The sequence below is a fragment of the Benincasa hispida genome, unplaced genomic scaffold, assembly GCF_009727055.1.
Source record: "Benincasa hispida cultivar B227 unplaced genomic scaffold, ASM972705v1 Contig900, whole genome shotgun sequence".
In the NCBI taxonomy this organism is placed as follows: domain Eukaryota; kingdom Viridiplantae; phylum Streptophyta; class Magnoliopsida; order Cucurbitales; family Cucurbitaceae; genus Benincasa; species Benincasa hispida.
Genome location: NW_024065236.1, coordinates 13,975 through 28,720, shown reverse-complemented (window position 1 = coordinate 28,720; position 14,746 = coordinate 13,975). Strand labels below are relative to the sequence as shown.

Genomic DNA, 14,746 nt, shown 5'->3' with positions numbered 1-14,746 from the left:
GTTGATTTTCAATAGTTGCTTTGTGGTCGTCCTCAAAACGAATGTGGTGCATACAGTACGTAGGGCTAATTCCTCTGATGTCAGCGAGTGTCCAGCCAATTGCTAGCACATGTCTCTTAAGAATGCTCATCAATGCATTCTCTTGATTTGCATTGAGCGCAGAGGAAATAATCACTGGCAGCTTCTCATCCTACCCCAGAAATGCATACTTTAAATGTGTTGGTAAGGTTTTTAGTTCAAGGGTTGGTGGTTCCACGAGAGAAGGTTGTGTTATTTTTCTTTCTTCTTTTGGCTCTTCTTCATGCGTTGCGATCGATCCTTCTTCTTTGTTTGTTTTTGCTACGATCGCATTGCAGGTAGCTAGGATGCGTTGGCATCATTTTCTTCACACTCTTCATCAGACTTTTCTTCTTCAATCAAATTCAGGTCATCATCAGAATCTTGCAGGTCTTCCTCATCAGGAAATTTCATGGCATGAATTATATTAAACTTGAGCTTCTGTCTATTTATGCTTAAAGTGATTTCTCCCTTGTACACATCAATTTGAGCACGACCCGTTGATGGGAACATCTTTGTCTGTCTCATAGTCTAGGATGATGAAGTCAGCTAGCAAAATAAACTTATCAATCGTGATCAGTACATCCTTCACCTTACCTTCTAGATGAACCAGAGATCTATCTGCTAATTGGAGAGTCACGGAGGTGGGCACAAGTTGCCCCACATTTAATTGTCGAAATATTAATAGTGACATCAAATTTATGTTGGCCCCCAAGTCACACAGGGCTTGCCCAATATAGAGTCCTTCTATGGAGCAAGGAATAGTGAAGCTCCTAGGGTCGCTCATCTTCGGTGGGATAATAGATTTAGAACTTTGCGTTAATGCCACCGTGGCAAATTTTTCAGCTCCTCTTTTCTTAGTTACCATGTCCTTCAGAAACTTGGCATAGGCAGACATTTCCTCAATCGTTTAACTGAAAGGAATGTTAACATGTAATTGCTTTAATATAGATAAAAAGTGTTGGTACTGTACCTCTTCGTATTTCTTCTTTCTTAACCTCTGAGGGAAAGGTGGTAACTAGACTTTCATGGTTCCTGTTTCATTTGGCTTTGAGGTCGACACAACCTCAGGTTCCACTGCTTCATTCTTTCTTTATTCTTCTTGGGTTACCACAATCTCGGGCTCAGTTATGATGGAAGTTGTTCTACTATGATCCTTCTTTTCGCCCTCCACAGTCTTTCCACTACGCAACGTCACAACCTGACCTTGCTCCTTACCTGATCCCCCTGGGTTGCATGGAATCTCGATTGAACTTGGCAACGTCTCTTGTGGTCTACTTTTTAGCTCACTCGTAATCTGGCCCATTTGCAATTCCAGGTTGCAGATGAACGTAGCCTGACTCTGAAGCACTGTCTCGTTTTTCACTATATATTGCTTCAATAGGCTCTCTAGGGAAAAAGATTGCATTGGTTGTTGTGAGCTACTTGCTTGATTGCTCTGTTGACCGTTGTTGTGTTGAAATAATCCTGGTGGCCCTTCTTTTTGCGCCACCGATTGAAAATTTTGTTGTTGATTCTTCCAAGCAAGATTGGGGTGGTTTCTCCACCTAGGGTTGTAAGTGTTTGAAAAAGGATTATTCCTTACAAAATATACAGATTGTGGATTTTGTGGGCAATCCTCCATCGCATGCCCATCACCGCAAGTCGCACACTTTATGGTGTTTTGACTTATTGCATTGATTTGCCACCTTGCGGTGTTGGGCTACTGATCGCCATTCCTTGAATCAAATTCATCATTGCGGTCATTTGGTTTTGTTATGAAACAATGGCACCATTATTTGCATCGGAATCTTTGAGTCTCAATCTCTGGTCACTCTCCCTCCAGTCTTCATGGTTCTTGGAGATGTGGTCCTCGCAGAATTATTCTTTGCCTCCTCGTAAGTTTTGTCAAGCAGACCTCTAGCGGCTGCCGCATTGGCAGCAGTCTGCGAAGCAGGGTTCAAACTGTGATAGAAAATTTCCATTTGAAGGCAGTCTAGTAGCCCATTATGTAGACAATCTCGGACCACACTCTTTTAAACCTCAACCCAAGCATCGCTGAGCAATTTGTCCATGTCTTGTTCAAAATTAGTAATAAGCTTTCTCCGTCTTGCATTCTCGGTAGGTGAAAATACTTTTTCATGAATTTCTCCACTACCTGCTCCCAAGAAGTAATCTTTCCTAGTTTCGAGCGAATAAGCCTCGTTTCTTAGCCTGATCACAGAGAGAAAATGGGACACAACGTTAGTCGAACTTCTTCAGCAGAGATGTTCGAGAACACAAAAGTATTGTAGATTTCAATAAAACTTCGAAGGTGGGCATGCGGATCCTTGCCACGCCTTCCTCCGAATTGACCAACAGTCTGGATTATCTGCAGCATCACCGATTTCATATTGAATCTACTTTCGTCGAGGGCAGGCCTCATGATTCCTAGAGAGAAATCATAGAGGTTTGGCGATGATAGTCCCTAATGGGCCTATTACAATCGTTTGCCAACAGAATCGGATTCGCCATGACATTATTATCATTTGGTGCTTCTCCTCTTAGGTTGCTCCGCCATCTCTTCTTTATCGGATTGTGGTTGCTGTTGGCGGTCTCGTAGTATCCTTCGAAATGTTCTCTCAATCTCCGGGTCGTAGTTCGCCAGAGATTGAGAGTTCTGCAAAGAAATCACAAAAATTACCGTTAACAACTATTTTGTCGAAGTCCCTGGCAACGGCGCAAAAACTTGATGCATTATCTTCATGAATGAAAATATAGATGATATGCGTTGATGGATTGAGTTGTGCACTCAAGTTTCCCCAGTGAAATTCAAGTGTAAATTCCTCTGAGTTTCCTAGTAAGTCCAGGGTCGAACACAGGGACTTGTGAAAATAGTTGCGTTGATAATGTTTATGAAAACTTTTGTGGTAACCAAGTAAATAAATAAAGTGTGGGTGTGTTGTTGCGTTGATGAAAAAGAAGTAAATAAAGGCGGCGGATTTGAGAAAGAGAGTTACATTGATAGATGCAATGAGTATGCGATGAACGGGTTGAGAAGATCTTTAGCTAGCGTTACTCGGGAATGCGTCAAACTTTGCGAATATTAAAACCATGCACACAAGTCATTTCCCAATGTAAATGTGCTGCTCTTAAGTCTAAGACATGTTGAATGCAAAATGTGGATAGAGCTTATCCCTAAGTCTCTACTCTTATCCTATTGCGTTGATGCAAAATGCATGAAAGCAAGGTGATCGCATACAATCATATCTTATTGCTAAGATTCATGCGATGCGTTAATAACAAATAGTGCTCATTCCTAAGCGCCTATCTTTCGTTTATATGTTCTAATCTAGTTCTTCCAAACCTAGATTCTGACCTGACCTTCCTCAGTCTAGATCCTGTCCTAGACTACCCTCTCGAGTATCTTTAATAGACGAATGAAGCATACATAAACAAGATAATCATAAAGAATGAACATTCCCTAGTTGTGCTAGCTAAATGCTTCTCAACCCATTCAACTGATTTAGCTACTCATGCATGAATTATAGAGAGTGAACAGATATAGAGAAAGACGTTCCATTCTTATAACTGAATTGAGTACCAAATGATAATGGAAAAATAAGGTAGAGAGCCTGGTAGCAATTCCTTGTTGACCAAGGCTTTTTACACTGAATCTCCATTCTGATCTACAAATATTCCCGCTTCCGCAGGCGACGACCCTCTCTCTGTCTTGGAGCTTTCGGTGCTTTCCCAAGCTTGCCGGAACGATCTATCGACACCTTTCTTCCTCGTGTCCACCTTAAAATGAAAGAAGACTATGGACTGAGACGCGAACTTGTAAAATGATGAAGTAATCGACTGCTTAACCTCTTCTTTGAAGAATGCACTTAGTATTTATAGGGCATCAAAGGTGAAAGGCGGCTTCTCTATCCCGGTTGTACAGATGGGATAGCTTTAATTCCTGACTGATGCGCTGGATAATTGTCACCGATAAAGCTGGATGTACTTTGTGATCGTTATCGACTGTCAACTTAATTTGGATCCGACTGCTGTCAGCTTTCTGTCCCATTGATCTTAATCGTCCTTTCACCCGGATGCGCCCACCTTATTGTGCTAACCAATTTGTGGTGATTCTTCTTGGGCAAATGTTTACGAGCACGATCAACGCAAAGTCTTGCGGTGAAGTTGCGCTCGACCAATGTATTCCTATGATCGCAATCTCTGCATTGCGTTAACGCATGTTCTGCACAAAATTGTAAAGATCAACTGTTCTAACGTGTTGAACGCATGCGACCGCAATATTATAGAATTTATGCTTAATGGACACAATTTAACATATTTCATCAACGCAATCCAACATTGTTTAAAAATTTAGTACCATGATAACGTGCATTTCTACCCGTTATCATATACCGTTGAAGCTTCGAGCCATAGGTCCATAAGGTCCCCTTGGTAGCTTGGATACAAGTTGAGAGTCAGTTTTTGGTCAGTTTGAAATGTTCAAATTGACAAGAGGGCGTTCGATTATTTATGATATAATTGAACTAGTTAATTATATATGATATAATTAACTTTATGTATGAGATACATTAATTTGGAGGAAATTGGATATAAATATGATTTATATCTAGTGAATGAAAAATACTATGATTAATATATGATATTAATTCATAGGTTATGAATATAATGTGATGATATTCATTGTCTATTAATTGGACAGTTAAAGGGGTAATAGGACGGCGTCTCTTCTGTTTTCATAACGGATGAGTAATTGAAGAATCACTTTGAGATGCTTAAATAGCTTCATGGTATGTTAAGCATTGTATGCATGGACATTGTGTTGAAGAGTGTCATCGTTTAGCAAAACCTGTGTGTAGTGCTTAAACGATCGCTTATCTATCGATAGTGCTGAGCGATTGCTTAACGAGTACAACCCGCGCGCGCTATTTACTAAACGTTCCTTTACCTTTTCGTAAGCGATCGTTTAGCGCCCGATATTTTACTAAACAATCATATAGACGATCGCTTAGTTTTTCTTACATGATCGTTTAGACGATCGTTTACCTTTTCCTACACGATCGTATCTTCACCTAAATGATCAAGAATTTTGTCTATACGATAGACGAGCCCATCTCCCACTTGCTTGATCGTTGTATACGATCTCCCTTCCTCCTTCCCTCTACCAAAATCCGAACAAAGCCCATCCTTTGGATTCTCACTCCAAGAATACTGAGGGCATAGTGGTGGTGTCGTCTCCGTTTTCTTCTGTTCGTGTGGAGACTGTTCGAGGTAGACGATTGGGTTTTGCTGAGTGATAGCTTACCGTCTCAGCGAAAGTGAGATTTGCTCTGAAGAATAAGTCTTCAACTGGTATGATCTCTCGATCTCTTATTTATTACTCCTTTGAGCAGTCAATATTTAGCATTATGAATGCATATTAGTATATTTGAATGTATAGGAGAATTTTCACAATGAATTGGAAAGATCCACTTCCGCTCGTAGGTACTCTTGAATAAGAGTTCCTTCAGATAGTTGTTCTCTCTTATATATCCATGATAATTCTGTTATGTAACAAATGTAGGTCTTTGATTGAACTACACCATAAATGAGTATAAAGATCCCACTGATGAAACTACAAAAGAACTATTAAATCAACTTTAATTTAAAATTTTAAAGTGAGATATCATATAATAAAATTTTAAGGCCGTTTGATAACAACTTTATTCTTTCGATTTTTTCTCTTAAAGTCTATATTTATTTCCTCACAATTTCGTTATTATGGTCTTCATGCATCTAAAAGAAACACTTAATATCCCATCAGATTCTAAAAGTAAAAACTACTTTTTTTCAAAAGTTAACTTAGTTTTAAAAACATGGATAGAAAGTGGCAACAAAACATAGAAACTTATTGATGATGCTATTGTTTATAATCTTAATTTTCAAAACAAAAAACAAAAAAATAAACTATTTATCAAACGAGAACTAAACTTCCATCCATAAATTCCAAGACTATTTGGGTCACTGAGTTATATGATCATTATATGTGAACTAAATCTATATTTACATACATACTTACATAGGTGTACATAAAAAAATGTTTTAAAAAAAAAAGATCAAGATAATTGGCAAACCTGCATAGTAGGCATATTTCTAGAGAGAGAGCGCAAGGATAGTCCATTTTCATTATTTATTTGGCTTAAAATGTAATCAACCATTTATAAACTTCAAATTTTACATCTAATATGTTTTTGACCTATTCAAATTTTTGTTTCTAATTCATAACAAGAGCATAAAATTGAATGTTAAGAGATTCACTAAACACAAAATTGAAAGTTCATAAATTTATTAAACATATAATAGAAAATTAAATATCATATTAATCTTTAGGAATCAAGTACAAAAAACTTGTCGCTAATTTGAGCCCAAAAGAACAAAAACTATTCATTATTAATATATCAACTGACCTTATTACAATATATATATAGTACAAGGACAATAAACAACAACAATGCATTTTTGCCCTTATTACCCCTCCATATGGATCATAAACTATTTCTCTAGAAGCATATATATAGGAATCAAAACATAAACCCACATTATCAATATATATATATATATAACTATATATATATTTAGTAATAATAATAATAATATGTGAAAAATAAGTGAAGTGGGGTTTTTAATTAGTTTAGTTAATAATCATCTTGGACTCTTCTTCTTCCACCAGAACCACTTTCCCTTTGGCAATTGAAATAAACAGCGGCAACTGGCAAACCAAGATTGTAAAGCTCTGCAAAGTCTCTTGTATTGAAGTTTTGGCGCCAACCAGGAGCATACACTGTTTGTCTTCCAAGTTGTCTAAACAAAACCAGCACAAAACGATGGATCCCCACCGTTGGTCTTGGACTCTCATAGCACACTATCTCTTGCCCTACACATTAAATTCAACTCATTAATCCCAACCCAACAAATATACACGTTTGTATCACTCAAATTGTCACGAATAATTGTCTACCAGGATAGAACATGAATTAACGATATAGTATCTAAGTAATTGTATAACCTCAAAAGTTGTATCTTGTCCATATTTTGTCCATATTTTCCTAATATCAAATATAATACCCAAATATTTATAGAATTTCAACAATCTACTTTTACTTTTTGCTCCATAAAGTTTATCAAATCTCCCTTTATTCTACTCCATCTTCAAATTTTTAATATATTTTAAATCAGATTGACATAGTTTTTTGAGAATTTAGCTTATACATTTATTAAAAGGAAAACATATTACCGAAGGTTGCCCCTGTTGTAGCTGGAATATCAGTCACCAACCTGCAAAATGAACCAAAACATTTTTATATAAGTTTTTTGTATATGAATTTCTAGATGATAAAAAGGAAAAAGGATATAAAAGGGAATAATCAAGAGAGGTTAAAATGTGTGGAAGAATTAATAATAATAATTATTGCACCTTCATTAGAAAATGCATTCAATGAAAGCAAAAACAAAATAAATTGAAGAAAAAACGAGCAATTAAATGAAACACGATTATACCGGAAAAAAAGTTGTACTAAAAGAAAACGTTGAATTAAGAATTGGGTCTATTGAAGATCCTATTTGTTACCGATTTGGTTATTTATATATTAATCTTTTTTGAAAATTAAGTATATAGATGCTATTTCCATCTCCAAATTGTTTTATTTATTATCTACTTTTTATCGATGATTTAAAAAAAAACAAACTAAATTTTGAAAACTAAAAATAATAATAATTCTTATAAATATGTTTTTTTTTTTTAAAATAACTAAAGATCCAACCATTATATTTAAGATATATGCAAATTATTATAAGAAACGACGGAAAAATATGCTTAATTTTAAAAATTCAAAAAACGAAAAACGAAATTGTATCAAATGGAGTCTAAGAGCTCCAAATTTAGTTTCAATTTTTCTATTTAAAATTTAAATTCGATGTCTGTGATTTAAAGAAACTCCATTAATTGTCCTTAATTAAACTATTTTTTAGTTGCTTAAACACTCCATTTTCTCTAATTTTTTTTACACAATTGATTAAATTTCTTATGTAGTAAAAAAAAAAAAAACACTAACTTTACTCATTACTTCTAAGTAAATAAAAAAAGATCATTTGAGAAATGTGATTACATCATAAAGACTAAATTAAAACATTCAAGACAATAAAATCAAACAAGTGATTAAATATTGAATTGAAACTAACATGAAATTTAGGGACAATGATTCATCTCATGTTCACTTTGGAATAAAATCACATGACTTTGTTTTTGTTTTTACCACTATATGTCGTAAACTTCTTTGCATCTAGACAATGTACAATCAAGTCTCTCAATTGTCAAATATTTTATCTATCATTCTAACTCTTATGTAGGTCAACTCCTCGTCAGGATAGCACATTGCCTTTTCAATAGATTTCAAACATAAATCACACTACAACTATATTTTTTGAAATTTACAACTTTTTCAATAGATTTCAACCATAAATCACATTGTTAAGGATGACGACCCTCTAAATATATAACACTACAATGATATTATAAGGGTAATTGCAATTGGCAACATTTTTAGGAATAATAACCAAGTGTATAACATCACTTAAAAAAAATTAAATATAGATAAGTCTATCAGTGATAGACTTCTACCGTTGATAGACTCCCAAGTCTATCAACAATAGACTTCTATTGTTGATAAATTCTTACCAGTGATATAGTCTATCACTAATAGACTCCTACCAATAATATGATTTATCACTGATAGACTATTTAAATTTGGGTATATTTGCAATTTTTTTACATTATGTTATATCTGTTAATACTTTGGGTCTAATGTTTATATTTACAGCTGTCCTATATTATAATATCTACATAAAATATATCATATAAGAAATGAGTTTCTTAATTTTTATTACTCTCGATTTTCTTCTTCTTATCTAATCTATTACGAAACTTTTGTTCGTATACCCAATATTTTTAATTTTTTTTTTAAAAAAGTGTTCGTGTGAACTGATTTAAACTTTATTGGGAATCGAAAGCAAGTCCCCGTGGGCATGTTTTTTTTGGGCCACAAAAAAGAAAAAAAAAAAAAAATGAAAAAAGCGTGTAGGACTTGTACAAGGAATCTCTTGATTAATTGTTCACTCAAAAGTTGATAATCGCTGATTCCCAATTGTCCTCCACTTCAATCCCCATCATATAATATATTTCAAAATTTAATAATAATTTAAAAAAAAAAAAGACTTTCCAATTTTTATTCTTAATTCTTTTATTCATGGTTTGAAGTGGATGTCCATCACTTGGACAAGGTCTTCTCAGCTTTATTCCTTTTCTTTCCTAATAGTGAAAAGTCTAACTTTTTTTCTATTTTGTTCATTTTTTGCTAAAAAAAATTATATATTATCATAGAGACACCGTCATTGGTCAATTTTTGTCTCATTGAAATAGAATATTAATATTATAAAGAGGATGATTCAAACTTCCATTAAAGTTTGCCAAGTTATATTGGAAAAAGTTAACTTGCCTTTGTTTGTGTTTTAAGGTAAAAAGAAAAATAATTATAAAATTATAATCACAGTATTAAATTTTCGTTCATATGTTAAATATTTTCATTGATGTTTTTATTATATTATAAAAAAATTTATAAAAATTTAAAAAATATCACTAATTTAAATATAATATAAATAATAGACATATTAATTTGTTTTAAAATTATAAAATGTTTATTTCGATATTTTTATCGAAATTTCTGTAAAATTAAGATTTTGATATTGTTGTCGAAGTTGATATTTTAATGGTTATAATTTAGAAGTGAAACTATACATATGCATGCATATGCATATCAACTTGATGGGAAACATGATTGGTTATAGAGAGAGAATTCTTTTGATTACTTTTCTTTTTCTTTTGAGAAAAGATAGATTAGCCTTTTACTAGAAAGAAGGAAAGAAAAAAGAGAAGGAAAAATAAAGGCTATGGAAGAAGAGAACTACACATACAAGCCTCCACTTTCCTTTTCAGAAAAAGGGTTTTCAAATATAAAACAATGCTTTTAGTGAATGTATATATTACTATTATTATTATTTTTTTAAAAAAAAATGGGGTTGTTTTCGTTATAATACTTTTGAAAATAAGCTTGTAATATTTTAGGTGAACTATATTTTTTTTCCTTTTTTTTTTTTGTTTGTAGTGGCTATTGTTATTGTATATATTTTTAAAAGATATCGATTGAATATATATGAGAACATATATCAACATGAAAAAGAATTTTCTGTTTTTTTAAAATAGAATTATTTAAAAAATTTCTTTTACTAAAATGTTATTCCAAGACATGTAAAGGATTTTTTTACCACAATTTTGAAACTAAGAGCTTTTATAAATGTATTTGATATTTCTGAAAAAATTTCAAAAATATTATATCTATATATTGTGTTGCTGCATTTTCAATACTTAGTGGATTCATAGAACTTCGAATACTCGAATTTTGGACAAATAAAAATGTTATATGACAACAGAAATTTAATTAATACCAATTTTCATATTAAGGTTGGCCTATTTACAATATCTGTAAAATGCATTGGAAAAAAATGAAACAAGTTGAATGAAAAATAAAAGTACAGAATGAAACAGTAAAAAAAAAAGAAAAAGAAAAAAAGAAAACGTACCAATGCAAGTATTCCTAAGATTAGGATCACTAGGGCTAGGAGCATCAGGATCCACCATAACCTATAACAAAGAAAAAGAAAACAAAATTAAATGAATGTGAAAATCACAAAGAAAAATAATTAATAATTGAAAAAAAGAAGGACATGGAAAGTGAAAAAAAAAAAAAAAAAAACTGAAAAAGTAAAATTAAAACACTTACCAAAGTGAAAAAGGTGCGAAGATCAGTGCCACCAATCTCAACTCTTGGCTGGTTTACAACTTGAGAGGGTTTGAGCTCACACCCATTGTTAACTTCCTTGGTGGAGTAAGTAACCCTAATTGAAATGGATCTCGAGAATGAGTCGACGACGTCGCCGATGACTCTCCCGACGATTAGAGGGTCACGATCTCTTGGCATGGTTTGTAAGTCGAGATGTTTCGGTTCGGTTCCGATGTACGTAAGAAAGCTACGAGGTTTGTAATTCTACCGATGTGAAGAAGTTCTTGGAGGGCAATGCCCTATTTATATATTTTCTAAGAGACCATACCTTTTATAAAAGAAAAAGAACCTATCTTGTCTTATGCAAACTAGAGATTCTTCACTTGCAATCTCATGTACTTTTTTTATGAGGAATTTTAGGAAAATATAAGAGTGAGATTTTTAAATTTGAAAAAAAAAAATTAGATGTGTGGATCTCATTGGTATGATTGTTCAGCTAGTTCACACTCACACATGCAACGTACGTAGTACTTAATAATTAAGCTATTAGGTGAGAATATGAAAGTCTAGTGGGTCCTACCTCCAACATTAAAATGTAGAAATAACTCCTAATTTTTAGGGTAATATATTGTAATGAATGGAACTGGTTGTCAAATTTGTAAATACATATCACAAGATATGATAAGGTTTTAAATTTTGTGGTTTATCACTAATATACCATATATATAGTCTATTACTAATTGATCTTATGACTTGGTTATCATTGACAGAGAACTTCTACATTTTTTATTGATACATGTCTATCACTTATCAACGATCTTTATACTTATTGTTGGTGAAATTTTTGTGTGAATATTATCGATGGACCACTAATATGTACATTTAATGACAACAATTTATTTGTGGACTATTTTTGAGTCTACTGACTATTTTTAAGTCTACTAACAACTTTGTACATGTTTGGTAGACTGTTCTGATGTCTATCAAACTTATCATTTATAAACCATTTATATCTCTATGAATAATAATAGTCTATTATTAATTAATACATATTTATTACCTATATTAAAGAAAATGATATATTAGTGGTACGATGCTATTAGTAATTTATTATCATTTTTGTTAGGGTTATTTTTAAATATAGAAAAATAAATAAAAATATTTACCAGATATAATAAAATTTTAGAACTATCAATCAGCGTCTATCATTGATAGTTTTAAAATTTTGTTATATTTTATAAATATTTTTAACAGTTTTATCATTTGAAATAATTTCTCTTTTTGTTATCTACTAATTTGTTAATAGTATTAAGTTATCCCTTGTTTACTATTTTTAATCTCTTCTAATTTACTGATATTATTAGTCAACCATGGACCAAATCACACATGAGCATGCAAAAACTCATGATTAGAAACTGCTTTTATGTATCACATATGCACTATTTTTAATTCTATTGATATGATATATCGTCAATGATAGACTTAATAACAAACATCCAAATAATCTAATATATTGAAGAAAAAACAAAAGTTAAATATCATCAAGATGGTAATTCTATTTTAATTGATAATGTATATACCTAACAAAATTAAAGACAACGGTAAACGAGCATGCAGATAATGAATGATAGACCTTAACAGTAATAGGTTTATCTCTAACCGACCTCATATGTATCCATCATTGACAACCTTCAATCGTGAATAAGTCTATCAAAGATAGAACTCAGTCAATGATAGATACTAATAGCAGAAAGCTCATATCATATTTGCAACATGTAAAATCAATAAATGGATTACGGTCTAAGAGGTGAGAGATAAAGTACATCTGACCCAGTGAAATTAATCAAGTTCGATTATAGTACATACTATGTATTTATTATAGTGAAATAATATATTTATATATATATATATTTCGAGGTTAAAAGGTATTTAATTTGAAAATAAGTAATTTCAGAAAAAAGTGATGTAGGAGTATATCAACATGTAGCGGAAGAAACAAGGATCAATAAACATTTTAATTCATTAATTTTGACTATAACTAAAACATACTCATACAATATAAATAAGAGGGTTTTAAGTCATACCTTTGTAAAACTTCTTGAATCTCGATTCTCAACTGCAAAACTTCTCCAAATCTCGTTGTGAACCACCTCAAGATCTTCCCTTCTATTCTCTTGGGGCTTTAGATTGAGTTGTGAGACTCAAGATAAGCTTGAATGAAGGGAACTTGGAGAAAAACTCACTGCAACAACCCATTTGAAGAACAACTTCTTCAACTAGAATTTTTCAGCAAAAACTCAATTGATGCATACCTCAATTCCACTTCCATCTTCTCTATTTATTGCAGGACACTAATGCAAAGAAGATGGTTGCATGAGATGCAACTCATGCTTGGAGATTTGAAGCTTAAATGAAGTGGATGTTGTGAGAGCTACTTAATGATAGTGGAGAAAATCAACTTTCCAAAAGTTTGTTTCCAAATTTCCAATATCAAATTGATTTCGAAAATCCATTTTAATTTGAAACATGGAAACTTTATTAATTTTATAAAAAATAATTTTCTAAATAAAATTAATAAATAATTAATTAATTAATTCTAATTAATTTAATATCAAATATTAAATTAATTTTACACAAATTCTACCTTCAGGAATAAATAATAATTAATTCCCCAATTCCGTTTAATTTCGTAATTAACATGTAATTATATCTCATATAATTACTAATTCTCTTAATTCTAATTTGAATGTTTCAAATTAACTTATCACGCTACTCTAAAGCTAATCCATTTACGACCTAGTAGAGGGACCTCGTGGACCTACAGATCATTGGCTCCAAAGATTTGAGATTAATTAGCTAAACTCATTACACCGAATTAACTCCCATTTGTTAACTTCCACTAAAGCCCATAATTGCACTCCCCTCACTGTAGATATATTATGTCCACTTAATATAACCATGATAAGTAAGTTAACCCTTCACAAGTTGTTTGTAGTAACAGTCGGGTCAAATATCTATTTTACCCCCGAGATTACCTCTTGTTTCTTATGTCCCACTGATCCTCTAATGAACAATTGGTTTGTAATCCGATCAACAAACTGAGTTCCTCTCGAGCCAATGAGAGGGTGGGGCCCCTTGTTCAAGACCCAAAGTCAGCACTTAAGAAGACAACCTCTCTACTATCCCTAAAAGCGGGTAGAAGTGAATTCCATCTTCCACTCTATGTCCCCAACTATCTACCCGGTCTTATCCCTGAAATGGAGGTTTATTGAGTCGGCGCTGTTTAGTCAACCCTCACTTATGAAAATCTAAGGATAATTCCAAATAAACAGGAGTTCATAGTTAGTTCAGGATTAAGGTCAAGTTACCTAGGTCATTGCTTTGAAATAGTTAGTCTTAAACGGTAAACAACGTTATAAAGTAAGAGTGACTGATTTCGTGGTCCGATCTGTACAAATTCCATTACACTGGATGCCCTCACTCCTCATGTCCTAACATGTACGAATTAAGATCACATCATCTGTAGCACTTTACATCTTCTTGTAACAACTACATAGTGGGCCGCATCCAATAGTGTTACCAGAATAAGGCCATCAACCTCATTCATATACTATAGATCATCTTTGACTATTTACTCGAACCTGATCCACTTTTATATCTTCACATAAAGTTCAAGTACTCATGTAATAGTCATGGGTCTTTTAGTTTATTGAGTTTTATTTCTAAAATGAATAAGCAATACATATTTTCAATAACATCTTATTGAATTTTCAGAATAAGTTTTATTGTTTACAAACCACGAGTTTTAGAAAATAAAATCCAACAATTGAAGTGTTTAG

At 32.6% G+C, this 14,746-nt stretch overlaps 1 protein-coding gene across 1 annotated transcript; it reads right to left on the bottom strand.

Annotated features, from left to right (window-relative positions):
• Positions 1-6,433: 6,433 nt before the first annotated feature.
• LOC120070089 (protein HEADING DATE 3A-like) lies at positions 6,434-11,311 on the bottom strand. The gene is given in 5 exon segments (XM_039021941.1): positions 6,434-6,949; positions 7,310-7,350; positions 10,708-10,723; positions 10,726-10,768; positions 10,908-11,311. Coding segments are annotated over 5 exon segments (537 nt in total). The 5' UTR covers positions 11,106-11,311; the 3' UTR covers positions 6,434-6,710.
• Between the last annotated feature and the right edge of the window lie 3,435 nt (positions 11,312-14,746).